Raw genomic sequence first — 19,310 nt, 5'->3', positions numbered from 1 at the left:
TTGTGCTGTAAATTCTGCCTCTGAGTTCAGTCGTTAGGGTTTGTAAAAAGCTGTAAATTTCTGTGTAAATGTGTAAATATTCTGTAAAATTACAATCCCATTTTGGTTGAAAGCCCCCTGCGTCTGTTTTTTGAGTTTTGCCTCCCTGATTGTGGTGGGATACTTATCATATCGCCGAGAGAACTCAACTCCAACACACTTTGCTCTCGGCCCCTGTCTCTCATTCTCTCCATCACCAACCGTCTCCTGTAGCATCCTTAGTGTGCCCCTCCCCACCTTTGTGTTTCACTCTGTTTATCACTCTGTAATCCAGTCTCTCCCTCTCTTTCTTCCTCTATGTCCATCTCAATCTCTTTCTGTCTTTCCCTCCCTCTATACCCATTCCTCACTTTTGCTCTGTATCCCTCTGTCTCTCTCTCCACCTATCCTTCTCTCTCTTTCAATCTCTCTATCTCTCTGTATCCCTATCTATCCATCTTCATCTCTCCACCTATCTCTGTCTCTCTCTGTCCTTCTCTAGCTGACTTCCTCTCTCTCCATCTATCCCTCTCTGTTTTCTCTCTCTATCTCCATCTCTCTTCACCTGATGCTTCTATTTCTCTTTATCTCCCTGTATCCTTCTCCATCTCCCTGTCTGTACCTCTCTCTATCCTTCAATTCCCTGTAGACGTCTCTCTCCCCGTTTCCTTCTCTCTCCACCTGATGCCACCATCTGTCTTTGTCTCTATTTCTCTATCACCCTGCCTCTCTCTCATGGTCTGACCCCTCTGCTTCTGTCTCTCTATTTCCCTGTATTCCTCTCCATCTCTTCCTGTCTCTCTGTGTGCCTCTCAATCTGTGGCTCCTTCTCTCTCCACCTGACCCCTCTATCTCTGTCACATTTGCTACACCCGTCCCTTGCTGCATTTCCCCCTCCTCTTCTGTTTCCGCTCCACGTCAAAGAGAATGTTTCTCTCCCCGTCTCTTCACCTCTGCCTCTCTCTTTACCTTCTCCCTTTTTCACTCTGTTACGCTCTCTGCCCTTCTCCCTCCACCAGAGAATGTTAAAACAGGAAGTGGTTTTGAGCGAGAGCTCAGAAAGAGAGAGAGAAGCTTCCTGCCGATGAGGTGTTATGGGGTGGAGTGGGTCGGTTTTTGACAAGCGCACGAGAAGTCGCAAGCGAGAGAAGCCGGAGGAATCCAACGGCTCAGTGCATGACAAATCCACCGCAAGTCTTCCATCTTCATCTCCCTCTCTCTCTTTCTCTTGACGTTGCTCTCACCCCTCCCTCTTGCTTATACATCCTCCCTCTCCCCCTCTCTCTCTCTCACTTCCTGAGCGAGCGGAAATCAAAGCTGGGGATTTCGCTGACATCCAGATTCATAGGCCCAGTTCTCAGTCCAATCCTTCAGGAATTGCCAGGGCACGCCAGTCCTCGATAATTCACAACTTTTGGCCAATTGGTGAGAAAAGAGTCATAAGGGGCTTCTCAGCATTGGGTACCTGCAAGAACAAACATCTTGCAACAAACCAGAGGAAATGAGGGTGTGAAAGGAAAGAGAGAGACAGAGACACTGAAAACGATTCAACGGAGTGGTTCGGTGACCTGTTGGTGGGAGAGGAGGAACCAGCAGGCCTCAGGCCCCAGGCGAATGCAGGCCAAGAGCCAAATAAAGATCAATAAGGCCTGATGCCAAAAAACGGCAAGCCTCGATGAGGGACCCAACACGAGGGTCTAAACAATCATTGAGATTGGACAAGACCACGGCTCAAGGATGAAACGACAGAAAGGGAAAAAGAAAAACCAAGCAAAGGAGAGAGTGTTTGGTTGCGATCTCGTCATCCATTTGGAGACATCAGGCCAGGAAGGTAAGCTCAGAATTTACACCCTCAAACTGTCCAAAGATATCTCCCTGACAGAGAGCAGGATACAGAGACAACAGTCAGTGTACAGATACCTCCCTGAGAGAGAGGGGGGAATGTGAGACACCTGTCAGTGTACAGATATCTCCCAGAGAGAGAGAGAGAGGGGGGACTGAGAGACACCAGTCAGTGTACAGATATCTCCCTGAGAGAGAGCGGGGGACTGAGAGACACCAGTCAGTGTACAGATATCTCCCTGAGAGAGAGGGGACTGAGAGACACCAGTCAGTGGACAGATATGTCCCTGAGACAGAGCGGGGGACTGAGAGACACCAGTCAGTGTACAGATATCTCCCTGAGAGAGAGAGAGGACTGAGAGACACCAGTCAGTGTACAGATATCTCCTTGAGAGAGAGGGGACTGAGAGACACCAGTCAGTGTACAGATATCTCCCTGAGAGAGGGGACTGAGAGACAACAGTCAGTGTACAGATATCTCCCTGAGAGAGCGGGGACTGAGAGACAGCAGTCAGTGTACAGATATCTCCCTGAGAGAGGGGACTGAGAGACAGCAGTCAGTGTACAGATATCTCCCTGAGAGAGAGGGGGTACTGAGAGACACCAGTCAGAGTACAGATATCTCCCTGAGAGAGAGGGGACTGAGAGATACCAGTCAGTGTACAGATATCTCCCTGAGACAGGGGATGGAGAGACACCAGTCAGTGTACAGATATCTCCCTGAGACAGGGAATGAGAGACACCAGTCAGTGCACAGATATCTCCTTGAGAGAGAGGGGACTGAGAGACACCAGTCAGTGTACAGATATCTCCCTGAGAGAGAGGGGATTGAGAGACACCAGTCGGTGTACAGATATCTCCCCGAGAGAGAGGGTACCGAGAGACACCAGTCAGTGTACAGATATCTCCCTGAGAGAGAGGGGGGACTGAGAGACACCAGTCAGTGCACAGATATCTCCCTGAGAGAGAGTATACTGAGAGACACCAGTCAGTGTACAGATATCTCCCTGAGAGAGAGGGGACTGAGAGACACCAGTCAGTGTACAGTTATCTCACTGAGACAGGGAATGAGAGACACCAGTCAGTGCACAGATATCTCCTTGAGAGAAGGTGACTGGGAGACATCAGTCAGTGTACAGATATCTCCCTGAGAGAGAGGGGACTGAGAGACACCAGTCAGTGTACAGATATCTCCCTGAGAGAGAGGGGACTGAGAGACACCAGTCAGTGGACAGATATCTCCCTGAGACAGAGCGGGGGACTGAGAGACACCAGTCAGTGTACAGATATCTCCCTGAGAGAGAGAGAGGACTGAGAGACACCAGTCAGTGTACAGATATCTCCTTGAGAGAGAGGGGACTGAGAGACACCAGTCAGTGTACAGATATCTCCCTGAGAGAGGGGACTGAGAGACAACAGTCAGTGTACAGATATCTCCCTGAGAGAGCGGGGACTGAGAGACAGCAGTCAGTGTACAGATATCTCCCTGAGAGAGGGGACTGAGAGACAGCAGTCAGTGTACAGATATCTCCCTGAGAGAGAGGGGGTACTGAGAGACACCAGTCAGAGTACAGATATCTCCCTGAGAGAGAGGGGACTGAGAGATACCAGTCAGTGTACAGATATCTCCCTGAGACAGGGGATGGAGAGACACCAGTCAGTGTACAGATATCTCCCTGAGACAGGGAATGAGAGACACCAGTCAGTGCACAGATATCTCCTTGAGAGAGAGGGGACTGAGAGACACCAGTCAGTGTACAGGTATCTCCCTGAGAGGGAGAGGGGACTGAGAAACACCATCAGTGTACAGATATCTCCCTGAGAGAGAGAGGGGACTGAGAGACACCAGTCAGTGTACAGATATCTCCTGAGAGAGCGGGGACTGAGAGACACCAGTCAGTGTACAGATATCTCCCTGAGAGAGAGTATACTGAGAGACACCAGTCAGTGTACAGATATCTCCCTGAGAGAGAGGGGACTGAGAGACACCAGTCAGTGTACAGTTATCTCACTGAGACAGGGAATGAGAGACACCAGTCAGTGCACAGATATCTCCTTGAGAGAAGGTGACTGGGAGACATCAGTCAGTGTACAGATATCTCCCTGAGAGAGAGGGGACTGAGAGACACCAGTCAGTGTACAGACATCTCCCGGAGAGAGGGGACTGAGAGACACCAGTCAGTGTACAGATATCTCACTGTGAGAGAGGGACTGAGAGACACCAGTCAGTGTACAGATACCTCCCTGTGAGAGAGGGGACTGAGAGACACCAGTTAGTGTACAGATATCTCACTGAGAGAGAGGGGACTGAGAGACACCAGTCAGTGTACAGATATCTCCCTGAGAGAGAGAGGCAACTGAGAGACACCAGTCAGTGTACAGATATCTCCCTGAGAGAAAGAGGGGACTGAGAGACACCAGTAAGTGTACAGATATCTCCCTGAGAGAGAGTGGACTGAGAAACACCAGTCAGTGTCCAGATATCTCCTGAGACGGCGGGGACTGAGAGACACCAGTCAGTGCACAGATATCTCCTGAGACAGCGGGGACTGAGAGACACCAGTCAGTGTACAGATATCTCCTGAGAGAGCGGGGACTGAGAGACACCAGTCAGTGTACAGATATCTCCTTGAGAGAGGGTGTACTTAGAGACACCAGTCAGTGTGCAGATATCTCCCTGAGAGAGAGGGGATTGAGAGACACCAGTCGGTGTACAGATATCTCCGTGAGAGAGAGAGGGGACTGAGAGACACCAGTCAGTGCACAGATATCACCTTGAGAGAGGGTGTACTTAGAGACACCAGTCAGTGTGCAGATATCTCCCTGAGAGAGAGGGGATTGAGAGACACCAGTCGGTGTACAGATATCTCCGTGAGAGAGAGAGGGGACTGAGAGACACCAGTCAGTGTACAGATATCTCTCTGAGAGAGGGGACTGAGAGACACCAGTCAGTGTACAGTTATCTCACTGAGACAGGGAATGAGAAACACCAGTCAGTGCACAGATATCTCCTTGAGAGAAGATGTACTGAGAGACATCAGTCAGTGTGCAGATATCTCCCTGAGAGAGAGGGGACTGAGAGACACCAGTCGGTGCACAGATATCTCCCTGAGAGAGAGAGGGGACTGAGAGACACCAGTCAGTGTACGGATATCGCCCTACGAGAGAAGGGAATGCGGGACACCAGACATTGTACAGATATCTCCCTGAGAAAAACGGGGGATTGAGAGACACCAGTCGGTGTACAGATATCTCCGTGAGAGAGAGGGGACTGAGAGACACCAGTCAGTGTACAGATATCTCCCTGAGAGAGAGGGAAAGGCAAACACAAATATCTCTGTGAAAGGGAGAAATAATTTCGAGGCACTGCTCAGTTTTCAGTTATCTCACTGACAGAGGGAGGCAGCAAGTGACTCTGATCTGTGGACAAGCATCTCTGTGGGAGAAAGAATCACTGTAAAACACCAGAGATAATGGGAACTGCAGACGCTGGAGATTCCAAGATAATAAAATGTGAGGCTGGATGAACACAGCAGGCCAAGCAGCATCTCAGGAGCACAAAAGCTGACGTTTCGGGTCTAGGCCCGAAACGTCAGCTTTTGTGCTCCTGAGATGCTGCTTGGCCTGCTGTGTTCATCCAGCCTCACACTGTAAAACACCAGTTAGGGTCCAGGCATCTCCCTGACAGAGACAGGAGACAAGTGATACTGCCCTGTGAACAGATACCTTCCTGAGAGAAAGGGAGTGGTGGCTGAGAGACACCAGTCAGTGTACACATATCTCATTGAGATAGGAGACTGAGCGACACCAGTCAGTGTACAGATATCTCCCTGAGAGAGAGAGGGGACTGAGAGACACCAGTCAGTGTACAGATGGCACCCTGAGAGTGGGAAGGAGAGACACCAGTCAGTGTGCAGATATCTCCCTGAGACAGATGGGAATGAAAGACGCCAGTCAGTGTGCAGATACCTCCCTGAGAGAGGAAGCGAACGAGAGACACCAGTCAGTGTACAGATACCTCCCTGAGAGAGAGAGGGGACAGAGAGACACCAGTCTGTGTACAGATATCTCCCTGAGAGAGACGGAACTGAGAGACACCAGTCAGTGTACAGATATCTCCTGAGAGAGCGGCTACTGAGAGACACCAGTCAGTGTACAGATATCTCCTGAGAGAGCGGGGACTGAGAGACACCAGTCAGTGTACAGATATCTCCCTGAGAGAAAGGGGACTGAGAGACACCAGTCAGTGTACAGATATCTCCCTGAGAGAGAGAGAGGGAACTGAGACACACCAGTCAGTGTACAGATATCTCCCTGAGAGAGGGGACTGAGAGTCACCAGTCAGTGTACAGATATCTCCCTGAGACAGGGAATGAGAGACACCAGTCAGTGCACAGATATCTCCTCGAGAGAGGTTGTACTTCGAGACACCAGTCAGTGTGCAGATATCTCCCTGAGAGAGAGAGGGGACTGAGAGACACCAGTCAGTGTACAGATATCGCCCTACGAGACAAGGGAATGAGGGACACCAGACATTGTACAGATATCTCCCTGAGAGAGACAGGGGACAGAGAGACACCAGACAGTGTACACATACCTCCCCGTGAGAGAGGGGAATGAGAGACACCAGTCAGTGCACAGATATCTCCTTGAGACAGAGTATACTGAGAGACACCAGTCAGTGTACAGATATCTCCCTGAGAGAGAGGGGACTGAGAGACACCAGTTAGTGTACAGATATCTCACTGAGAGTGAGGGGACTGAGAGACACCAGTCAGTGTACAGATATCTCACTGTCAGAGAGGGACTGAGAGACACCAGTCAGTGTACAGATATCTCCCTGAGAGAGAGAGGCGACTGAGAGACACCAGTCAGTGTACAGGTATCTCCCTGAGAGGGAGAGGGGACTGAGAAACACCATCAGTGTACAGATATCTCCCTGAGAGGGAGAGGGGACTGAGAGACACCAGTCAGTGTACAGATATCTCCTGAGAGAGCGGGGACTGAGAGACACCAGTCAGTGTACAGATATCTCCCTGAGAGAAAGGGGACTGAGAGATTCCACTCAGTGTACAGATATCTCTCTGAGACAGGGAATGAGAGACACCAGTCAGTGCACAGATATCTCCTCGAGAGAGGTTGTACTTCGAGACACCAGTCAGTGTGCAGATATCTCCCTGAGAGAGAGAGGGGATTGAGAGACACCATTCAGTGTACAGATATCGCCCTACGAGACAAGGGAATGAGGGACACCAGACATTGTACAGATATCTCCCTGAGAGAGACAGGGGACAGAGAGACACCAGTCAGTGTACAGATATCTCCCTGAGAGATAGGGACAGGCAAACACAAATATCTCTGTGAAAGGCAGAAATGATTTCGAGGCACTGCTCAGTTTTCAGTTATCTCACTGACAGAGGGAGGGAGCAAGAGACTCTGATCTATGGACAAGCATCTCTGTGGGAGAAAGAATCACTGTAAAACACCAGTTAGAGTGCAGGCATCTCCCTGACAGCGACAGGAGACTGAGTGATACTGCCCTGTGAACAGATAGCTTCCTGAGAGAAAGGGAGAGGTGGCTGAGAGACACCAGTCAGTGTGCACATATCTCATTGAGATAGGAGACTGAGCGACACCAGTCAGTGTACAGATATATCACTGAGAAAGAGAGGGGACTGAGAGACACCAGTCAGTGTACAGATATCTCCCTGAGACAGATGGGAATGAGAGACGCCAGTCAGTGTGCACATACCTCCCTGAGAGAGGAAGCGAACGAAAGACACCAGTCAGTGTACAGATATCTCCCTGAGAGAGAGAGGGGACAGAGAGACACCAGTCTGTGTACAGATATCTCCCTGAGAGAGAGAGGGGACTGAGAGACACCAGTCAGTGTACAGGTATCTCCCTGAGAGACGGGGGACTGAGAGACACCAGTCAGTGCACAGATATCTCCCAAGTGTGATCGAGGACTTAGCGACACTAGCGAGTGCACAGGTATCTCCATGGCAAACATGGACTGAAAGTCAGCAGTTGGTGCACAGCTGTCTCCCAGAATGGGAAGGAACTGAGAGACACCATGCCCTGTACAGATATGTCCCTGACACACATGCGACTGAGACACATAATTCACTGTACAGATAGCCCACCCAGAGTGAGAGGGGACTGAGTGACACCAGTCTGTGTACAGATATCACCCTGAGAGAGAGAGAGAGGGGTCTGAGAGACACCAGTCAGTGTACAGATGCCTCCCTGAGGGTGAGTGGACTGAGAGACACCAGTCAGTGCACAGATATCTCCAAGAGAGAGAAAGGGGAGAGAGAAACCAGTCTGTGTACAGATATCTCCCTGAGAGAGAGAGGGGACTGAGAGACACCAGTCAATGTACAGATATCTCCCTGAAAGAGAGAGAGAGTGGTCTGAGAGACACCAGTCAGTGTACAGATGCCTCCCTGAGGGTGAGTGGACTGAGAGACACCAGTCAGTCTACAGATACCTTGCTGTGAGAGAGGGCTAATGATAGACACCACTCAGTGTACAGATATCTCCCAGAGAGAGGGAATGAGTGACACCAGTCTGTGTACAGATATCTCCCTGAGACAGAGAGAGAAGGGAATGAGAGGCACCAGTCAGAGTACAGATATCTCCCTGAGAGAGAGGGGACTGAGAGACACCAGTCAGTGTACAGAAATCTCCCTGAGAGAGGGGACTGAGAGACTCCAGTCAGTGTACAAATATCCCCCTGAGAGAGAGAGATGGGGCTGGGAGACACCAGTCAGTGTACAGATATCTCCCTGAGAGAGAGAGGGGACTGAGAGACACCAGTCAGTGTACAGGTATCTCCCTGAGAGACGGGGGACTGAGAGACACCAGTCAGTGCACAGATATCTCCCAAGTGTGATCGAGGACTTAGCAACACGAGCGAGTGCACAGGTATCTCCATGGCAAACATGGACTGAAAGTCAGCAATTGGTGCACAGCTGTCTCCCAGAATGGGAAGGAACTGAGAGACACCATGCCCTGTACAGATATGTCCCTGAGACACATGCGACTGAGACACATAATTCACAGTACAGATAGCCCACCCAGAGTGAGAGGGGACTGAGAGACACCAGTCAGTGTACAGATATCTCCCTGAGAGAGAGAGGGGACTGAGAGACACCAGTCAGTGTACAGATATCTCCCTGAGAGAGGGAGGGGACTGAGAGACACCAGTCAGTGTACAGATATCTCCCTGAGAGACAGGGGACTGAGAGACACCAGTCAGTGTACAGATATCTCCCTGAGAGAGAGGGGGATCACTGAGAGACAGCAGTCAGTGTACAGATTGTTTCTGTCTCTCTCTCTCTCTATCTCAAGGAGATATCTGTACACTGGCTGGTGTCTGTCAGTACCCCCTCTGTCAGGGAGATACCTGTGCACTGACTGCTGTCTCTCATTCCCCCTCTCTCACGGAGATATCTGTACACTGACTGGTGCCTCTCCCTGAGAGAGGGGACTGAGAGTCACCAGTCAGTGTACAGTTATCTCCCTGAGACAGGGAATGAGAGACACCAGTCAGTGTACAGATATCTCCTTGAGAGAAGGTGCAATAAGAGACACCAGTCAGTGTACAGATATCTCCCTGAGAGAGAGGGGACTGAGAGACACCAGTCGGTGTACAGATATCTCCCTGAGAGAGAGACGGGACTGAGAGACACCAGTCAGTGTACAGATATCTCCCTGAGAGAGAGAGAGGGGACTGAGAGACAGCAGTCAGTGTACAGATATCTCCCTGAGAGAGGGGACTGTGAGACACCAGTCGGTGTAAAGATATCTCCCTGAGAGAGAGAGTGACTGAGAGACACCAGTCAGTGTACAGATATCTCCCTGAGAGAGAGAGTGACTGAGAGACACCAGTCAGTGTACAGATATCTCCCTGAGAGAGAGGGGGATCACTGAGAGACAGCAGTCAGTGTACAGATACCAGAGATGATGGGAACTGCAGATGCTGGAGAATTCCAAGATAATAAAATGTGAAGCTGAAGTGACTGAGAGACACCAGTCAGTGTACAGATATCTCCCTGAGAGAGACGGGGGGTACTGAGAGACATCAGTCAGTGTACAGATATCTCCCTCAGAGAGAGGGGACTGAGAGACACCAGTCAATGTACAGATATCTCCCTGAGAGAGAGAGAGAGAGGGGACTGAGAGACACCAGTCAGTGTACAGATATCTCCCTGAGAGAGAGAGGGGACTGAGAGACACCAGTCAGTGTACAGATATCTCCCTGAGAGAGAGGGGACTGAGTGACACCAGTCAGTGTACAGATATCTCCCTGAGAGAGAGAGGGGACTGAGAGACACCAGTCAGTGTACAGATATCTCCTGAGAGAGAGAGGCGACTGAGAGACACCAGTCAGTGTACAGATATCTCCCTGAGAGAGAGAGGCGACTGAGAGACACCAGTCACTGTACAGATATCTCCCTCAGAGAGAGGGGACTGAGAGACACCAGTCAATGTACAGATATCTCCCTGAGAGAGAGAGAGAGAGAGGGGACTGAGAGACACCAGTCAGTGTACAGATATCTCCCTGAGAGAGAGAGGGGACTGAGAGACACCAGTCAGTGTACAGATATCTCCCTGAGAGAGAGAGGCGACTGAGAGACACCAGTCAGTGTACAGATATCTCCCTGAGAGAGAGAGTGACTGAGAGACACCAGTCAGTGTACAGATATCTCCCTGAGAGAGAGAGTGACTGAGAGACACCAGTCAGTGTACAGATATCTCCCTGAGAGAGAGGGGGATCACTGAGAGACAGCAGTCAGTGTACAGATACCAGAGATGATGGGAACTGCAGATGCTGGAGAATTCCAAGATAATAAAATGTGAAGCTGAAGTGACTGAGAGACACCAGTCAGTGTACAGATATCTCCCTGAGAGAGAGGGGACTGAGAGACACCAGTCAGTCTACAGATACCTCCCTGTGAGAGAGGGGAATGAGAGAGTCCAGTCAGTGTACAGACATCTCCCTGAGACAGAGAGAGAAGGGAATGAGAGGCACCATCAGTGTACAGATATCACCCTGAGAGACTTGACAGAGAGACACCAGTCAGTGTACAGATATCTCCCTGAGAGAAAGAGGGGACTGAGAGACACCAGTCACTGACAAGATATCTCCCTGAGAGAGAGTGGACTGAGAAACACCAGTCAGTGTACAGATATCTCCTGAGAGAGCGGGGACTGAGAGACACCAGTCAGTGTACAGATATCTCCTGAGAGAGCGGGGACTGAGAGACACCAGTCAGTGTACAGATATCTCCCTGAGAGAGAGGGGACTGAGAGACACCAGTCAGTGTACAGATATCTCCCTGAGAGAGAGAGGGGACTGAGAGACACCAGTCAGTGTACAGATATCTCCTGAGAGAGAGAGGCGACTGAGAGACACCAGTCAGTGTACAGATATCTCCCTGAGAGAGAGAGGCGACTGAGAGACACCAGTCACTGTACAGATATCTCCCTCAGAGAGAGGGGACTGAGAGACACCAGTCAATGTACAGATATCTCCCTGAGAGAGAGAGAGAGAGAGGGGACTGAGAGACACCAGTCAGTGTACAGATATCTCCCTGAGAGAGAGAGGGGACTGAGAGACACCAGTCAGTGTACAGATATCTCCCTGAGAGAGAGAGGCGACTGAGAGACACCAGTCAGTGTACAGATATCTCCCTGAGAGAGAGAGTGACTGAGAGACACCAGTCAGTGTACAGATATCTCCCTGAGAGAGAGAGTGACTGAGAGACACCAGTCAGTGTACAGATATCTCCCTGAGAGAGAGGGGGATCACTGAGAGACAGCAGTCAGTGTACAGATACCAGAGATGATGGGAACTGCAGATGCTGGAGAATTCCAAGATAATAAAATGTGAAGCTGAAGTGACTGAGAGACACCAGTCAGTGTACAGATATCTCCCTGAGAGAGACGGGGGGTACTGAGAGACATCAGTCAGTGTACAGATATCTCCCTCAGAGAGAGGGGACTGAGAGACACCAGTCAATGTACAGATATCTCCCTGAGAGAGAGAGAGAGAGGGGACTGAGAGACACCAGTCAGTGTACAGATATCTCCCTGAGAGAGAGAGGGGACTGAGAGACACCAGTCAGTGTACAGATATCTCCCTGAGAGAGAGGCGACTGAGAGACACCAGTCAGTGTACAGATATCTCCCTGAGAGAGAGAGGGGACTGAGAGACACCAGTCAGTGTACAGATATCTCCCTGAGAGAGAGGCGACTGAGAGACACCAGTCAGTGTACAGATATCTCCCTGAGAGAGAGAGTGACTGAGAGACACCAGTCAGTGTACAGATATCTCCCTGAGAGAGAGAGTGACTGAGAGACACCAGTCAGTGTACAGATATCTCCCTGAGAGAGAGGGGGATCACTGAGAGACAGCAGTCAGTGTACAGATACCAGAGATGATGGGAACTGCAGATGCTGGAGAATTCCAAGATAATAAAATGTGAAGCTGAAGTGACTGAGAGACACCAGTCAGTGTACAGATATCTCCCTGAGAGAGAGGGGACTGAGAGACACCAGTCAGTCTACAGATACCTCCCTGTGAGAGAGGGGAATGAGAGAGTCCAGTCAGTGTACAGACATCTCCCTGAGACAGAGAGAGAAGGGAATGAGAGGCACCATCAGTGTACAGATATCACCCTGAGAGACTTGACAGAGAGACACCAGTCAGTGTACAGATATCTCCCTGAGAGAAAGAGGGGACTGAGAGACACCAGTCACTGACAAGATATCTCCCTGAGAGAGAGTGGACTGAGAAACACCAGTCAGTGTACAGATATCTCCTGAGAGAGCGGGGACTGAGAGACACCAGTCAGTGTACAGATATCTCCTGAGAGAGCGGGGACTGAGAGACACCAGTCAGTGTACAGATATCTCCCTGAGAGAGAGGGGACTGAGAGACACCAGTCAGTGTACAGATATCTCCCTGAGAGAGAGAGGGGACTGAGAGACACCAGTCAGTGTACAGATATCTCCTGAGAGAGAGAGGCGACTGAGAGACACCAGTCAGTGTACAGATATCTCCCTGAGAGAGAGAGGCGACTGAGAGACACCAGTCACTGTACAGATATCTCCCTCAGAGAGAGGGGACTGAGAGACACCAGTCAATGTACAGATATCTCCCTGAGAGAGAGAGAGAGAGGGGGGACTGAGAGACACCAGTCAGTGTACAGATATCTCCCTGAGAGAGAGAGGGGACTGAGAGACACCAGTCAGTGTACAGATATCTCCCTGAGAGAGAGAGGCGACTGAGAGACACCAGTCAGTGTACAGATATCTCCCTGAGAGAGAGAGTGACTGAGAGACACCAGTCAGTGTACAGATATCTCCCTGAGAGAGAGAGTGACTGAGAGACACCAGTCAGTGTACAGATATCTCCCTGAGAGAGAGAGTGACTGAGAGACACCAGTCAGTGTACAGATATCTCCCTGAGAGAGACGGGGGGTACTGAGAGACATCAGTCAGTGTACAGATATCTCCCTCAGAGAGAGGGGACTGAGAGACACCAGTCAATGTACAGATATCTCCCTGAGAGAGAGAGAGAGAGGGGACTGAGAGACACCAGTCAGTGTACAGATATCTCCCTGAGAGAGAGAGGGGACTGAGAGACACCAGTCAGTGTACAGATATCTCCCTGAGAGAGAGGCGACTGAGAGACACCAGTCAGTGTACAGATATCTCCCTGAGAGAGAGAGGGGACTGAGAGACACCAGTCAGTGTACAGATATCTCCCTGAGAGAGAGGCGACTGAGAGACACCAGTCAGTGTACAGATATCTCCCTGAGAGAGAGAGGGGACTGAGAGACACCAGTCACTGTACAGATATCTCCCTCAGAGAGAGGGGACTGAGAGACACCAGTCAATGTACAGATATCTCCCTGAGAGAGAGAGAGAGAGAGGGGACTGAGAGACACCAGTCAGTGTACAGATATCTCCCTGAGAGAGAGAGGGGACTGAGAGACACCAGTCAGTGTACAGATATCTCCCTGAGAGAGAGAGGCGACTGAGAGACACCAGTCAGTGTACAGATATCTCCCTGAGAGAGAGAGTGACTGAGAGACACCAGTCAGTGTACAGATATCTCCCTGAGAGAGAGAGTGACTGAGAGACACCAGTCAGTGTACAGATATCTCCCTGAGAGAGAGGGGGATCACTGAGAGACAGCAGTCAGTGTACAGATACCAGAGATGATGGGAACTGCAGATGCTGGAGAATTCCAAGATAATAAAATGTGAAGCTGAAGTGACTGAGAGACACCAGTCAGTGTACAGATATCTCCCTGAGAGAGAGGGGACTGAGAGACACCAGTCAGTCTACAGATACCTCCCTGTGAGAGAGGGGAATGAGAGAGTCCAGTCAGTGTACAGACATCTCCCTGAGACAGAGAGAGAAGGGAATGAGAGGCACCATCAGTGTACAGATATCACCCTGAGAGACTTGACAGAGAGACACCAGTCAGTGTACAGATATCTCCCTGAGAGAAAGTGGGGACTGAGAGACACCAGTCACTGACAAGATATCTCCCTGAGAGAGAGTGGACTGAGAAACACCAGTCAGTGTACAGATATCTCCTGAGAGAGCGGGGACTGAGAGACACCAGTCAGTGTACAGATATCTCCCTGAGAGAGAGGGGACTGAGAGACACCAGTCAGTGTACAGATATCTCCCTGAGAGAGAGAGGGGACTGAGAGACACCAGTCAGTGTACAGATATCTCCTGAGAGAGAGAGGCGACTGAGAGACACCAGTCAGTGTACAGATATCTCTCTGAGAGAGGGGACTGAGAGACACCAGTCAGTGTACAGTTATCTCACTGAGACAGGGAATGAGAAACACCAGTCAGTGCACAGATAGCTCCTTGAGAGAAGATGTACTGAGAGACATCAGTCAGTGTGCAGATATCTCCCTGAGAGAGAGGGGACTGAGAGACACCAGTCGGTGCACAGATATCTCCCTGAGAGAGAGAGGGGACTGAGAGACACCAGTCAGTGTACGGATATCGCCCTACGAGAGAAGGGAATGCGGGACACCAGACATTGTACAGATATCTCCCTGAGAAAAACGGGGGATTGAGAGACACCAGTCGGTGTACAGATATCTCCGTGAGAGAGAGGGGACTGAGAGACACCAGTCAGTGTACAGATATCTCCCTGAGAGAGAGGGAAAGGCAAACACAAATATCTCTGTGAAAGGGAGAAATAATTTCGAGGCACTGCTCAGTTTTCAGTTATCTCACTGACAGAGGGAGGCAGCAAGTGACTCTGATCTGTGGACAAGCATCTCTGTGGGAGAAAGAATCACTGTAAAACACCAGAGATAATGGGAACTGCAGACGCTGGAGATTCCAAGATAATAAAATGTGAGGCTGGATGAACACAGCAGGCCAAGCAGCATCTCAGGAGCACAAAAGCTGACGTTTCGGGTCTAGGCCCGAAACGTCAGCTTTTGTGCTCCTGAGATGCTGCTTGGCCTGCTGTGTTCATCCAGCCTCACACTGTAAAACACCAGTTAGGGTCCAGGCATCTCCCTGACAGAGACAGGAGACAAGTGATACTGCCCTGTGAACAGATACCTTCCTGAGAGAAAGGGAGTGGTGGCTGAGAGACACCAGTCAGTGTACACATATCTCATTGAGATAGGAGACTGAGCGACACCAGTCAGTGTACAGATATCTCCCTGAGAGAGAGAGGGGACTGAGAGACACCAGTCAGTGTACAGATGGCACCCTGAGAGTGGGAAGGAGAGACACCAGTCAGTGTGCAGATATCTCCCTGAGACAGATGGGAATGAAAGACGCCAGTCAGTGTGCAGATACCTCCCTGAGAGAGGAAGCGAACGAGAGACACCAGTCAGTGTACAGATACCTCCCTGAGAGAGAGAGGGGACAGAGAGACACCAGTCTGTGTACAGATATCTCCCTGAGAGAGACGGAACTGAGAGACACCAGTCAGTGTACAGATATCTCCTGAGAGAGCGGCTACTGAGAGACACCAGTCAGTGTACAGATATCTCCTGAGAGAGCGGGGACTGAGAGACACCAGTCAGTGTACAGATATCTCCCTGAGAGAAAGGGGACTGAGAGACACCAGTCAGTGTACAGAAATCTCCCTGAGAGAGAGAGAGGGAACTGAGAGACACCAGTCAGTGTACAGATATCTCCCTGAGAGAGGGGACTGAGAGTCACCAGTCAGTGTACAGATATCTCCCTGAGACAGGGAATGAGAGACACCAGTCAGTGCACAGATATCTCCTCGAGAGAGGTTGTACTTCGAGACACCAGTCAGTGTGCAGATATCTCCCTGAGAGAGAGAGGGGACTGAGAGACACCAGTCAGTGTACAGATATCGCCCTACGAGACAAGGGAATGAGGGACACCAGACATTGTACAGATATCTCCCTGAGAGAGACAGGGGACAGAGAGACACCAGACAGTGTACACATACCTCCCCGTGAGAGAGGGGAATGAGAGACACCAGTCAGTGCACAGATATCTCCTTGAGAGAGAGTATACTGAGAGACACCAGTCAGTGTACAGATATCTCCCTGAGAGAGAGGGGACTGAGAGACACCAGTTAGTGTACAGATATCTCACTGAGAGTGAGGGGACTGAGAGACACCAGTCAGTGTACAGATATCTCACTGTCAGAGAGGGACTGAGAGACACCAGTCAGTGTACAGATATCTCCCTGAGAGAGAGAGGGGACTGAGAGACACCAGTCCGTGTACAGATACCTCCCTGAGAGTGTGGGGACTGAGCGACACCAGTCAGTCTACAGATACCTCCTTGTGAGAGAGGGGAATGAGAGAGTCCAATCAGTGTACAGACATCTCCCTGAGAGGGAGAGGGGACTGAGAGACACCATCAGTGTACAGATATCTCCCTGAGAGAGAGAGGCGACTGAGAGACACCAGTCAGTGTACAGGTATCTCCCTGAGAGGGTGAGGGGACTGAGAAACACCATCAGTGTACAGATATCTCCCTGAGAGGGAGAGGGGACTGAGAGACACCAGTCAGTGTACAGATATCTCCTGAGAGAGCGGGGACTGAGAGACACCAGTCAGTGTACAGATATCTCCCCGAGAGAAAGGGGACTGAGAGATTCCACTCAGTGTACAGATATCTCTCTGAGACAGGGAATGAGAGACACCAGTCAGTGCACAGATATCTCCTCGAGAGAGGTTGTACTTCGAGACACCAGTCAGTGTGCAGATATCTCCCTGAGAGAGAGAGGGGATTGAGAGACACCATTCAGTGTACAGATATCGCCCTACGAGACAAGGGAATGAGGGACACCAGACATTGTACAGATATCTCCCTGAGAGAGACAGGGGACAGAGAGACACCAGTCAGTGTACAGATATCTCCCTGAGAGATAGGGACAGGCAAACACAAATATCTCTGTGAAAGGGAGAAATGATTTCGAGGCACTGCTCAGTTTTCAGTTATCTCACTGACAGAGGGAGGGAGCAAGAGACTCTGATCTATGGACAAGCATCTCTGTGGGAGAAAGAATCACTGTAAAACACCAGTTAGAGTGCAGGCATCTCCCTGACAGCGACAGGAGACTGAGTGATACTGCCCTGTGAACAGATAGCTTCCTGAGAGAAAGGGAGAGGTGGCTGAGAGACACCAGTCAGTGTGCACATATCTCATTGAGATAGGAGACTGAGCGACACCAGTCAGTGTACAGATATATCACTGAGAAAGAGAGGGGACTGAGAGACACCAGTCAGTGTACAGATATCTCCCTGAGACAGATGGGAATGAGAGACGCCAGTCAGTGTGCACATACCTCCCTGAGAGAGGAAGCGAACGAAAGACACCAGTCAGTGTACAGATATCTCCCTGAGAGAGAGAGGGGACAGAGAGACACCAGTCTGTGTACAGATATCTCCCTGAGAGAGAGAGGGGACTGAGAGACACCAGTCAGTGTACAGGTATCTCCCTGAGAGACGGGGGACTGAGAGACACCAGTCAGTGCACAGATATCTCCCAAGTGTGATCGAGGACTTAGCGACACTAGCGAGTGCACAGGTATCTCCATGGCAAACATGGACTGAAAGTCAGCAGTTGGTGCACAGCTGTCTCCCAGAATGGGAAGGAACTGAGAGACACCATGCCCTGTACAGATATGTCCCTGACACACATGCGACTGAGACACATAATTCACTGTACAGATAGCCCACCCAGAGTGAGAGGGGACTGAGTGACACCAGTCTGTGTACAGATATCACCCTGAGAGAGAGAGAGAGGGGTCTGAGAGACACCAGTCAGTGTACAGATGCCTCCCTGAGGGTGAGTGGACTGAGAGACACCAGTCAGTGCACAGATATCTCCAAGAGAGAGAAAGGGGAGAGAGAAACCAGTCTGTGTACAGATATCTCCCTGAGAGAGAGAGGGGACTGAGAGACACCAGTCAATGTACAGATATCTCCCTGAAAGAGAGAGAGAGTGGTCTGAGAGACACCAGTCAGTGTACAGATGCCTCCCTGAGGGTGAGTGGACTGAGAGACACCAGTCAGTCTACAGATACCTTGCTGTGAGAGAGGGCTAATGATAGACACCACTCAGTGTACAGATATCTCCCAGAGAGAGGGAATGAGTGACACCAGTCTGTGTACAGATATCTCCCTGAGACAGAGAGAGAAGGGAATGAGAGGCACCAGTCAGAGTACAGATATCTCCCTGAGAGAGAGGGGACTGAGAGACACCAGTCAGTGTACAGAAATCTCCCTGAGAGAGGGGACTGAGAGACTCCAGTCAGTGTACAAATATCCCCCTGAGAGAGAGAGATGGGGCTGGGAGACACCAGTCAGTGTACAGATATCTCCCTGAGAGAGAGAGGGGACTGAGAGACACCAGTCAGTGTACAGGTATCTCCCTGAGAGACGGGGGACTGAGAGACACCAGTCAGTGCACAGATATCTCCCTGAGAGAGAGGGGGATCACTGAGAGACAGCAGTCAGTGTACAGATTGTTTCTGTCTCTCTCTCTCTCTATCTCAAGGAGATATCTGTACACTGGCTGGTGTCTGTCAGTACCCCCTCTGTCAGGGAGATACCTGTGCACTGACTGCTGTCTCTCATTCCCCCTCTCTCACGGAGATATCTGTACACTGACTGGTGCCTCTCCCTGAGAGAGGGGACTGAGAGTCACCAGTCAGTGTTCAGTTATCTCCCTGAGACAGGGAATGAGAGACACCAGTCAGTGTACAGATATCTCCTTGAGAGAAGGTGCAATAAGAGACACCAGTCAGTGTACAGATATCTCCCTGAGAGAGAGGGGACTGAGAGACACCAGTCGGTGTACAGATATCTCCCTGAGAGAGAGACGGGACTGAGAGACACCAGTCAGTGTACAGATATCTCCCTGAGAGAGAGAGAGGGGACTGAGAGACAGCA

General features: G+C 50.5%; 1 protein-coding gene across 1 annotated transcript in view; it reads left to right on the top strand.

The window, feature by feature from the left end:
• Window positions 1–978: 978 nt before the first annotated feature.
• Window positions 979–19,310, top strand: part of LOC125449642 (rho GTPase-activating protein 30-like) — a 60,826-nt gene continuing 42,494 nt past the window's right edge. The window contains exon 1 of the mRNA XM_048525493.2: window positions 979–1,849. Coding sequence (XP_048381450.2) covers window positions 1,756–1,849 — 94 coding nt within the window. The 5' untranslated portion in view covers window positions 979–1,755. The remainder of the gene's footprint in view (window positions 1,850–19,310) is intronic.

This window comes from Stegostoma tigrinum, chromosome 46, assembly GCF_030684315.1.
Source record: "Stegostoma tigrinum isolate sSteTig4 chromosome 46, sSteTig4.hap1, whole genome shotgun sequence".
In the NCBI taxonomy this organism is placed as follows: Eukaryota; Metazoa; Chordata; class Chondrichthyes; order Orectolobiformes; family Stegostomatidae; genus Stegostoma; species Stegostoma tigrinum.
This window is presented reverse-complemented; position numbering and strand designations above follow the sequence as displayed.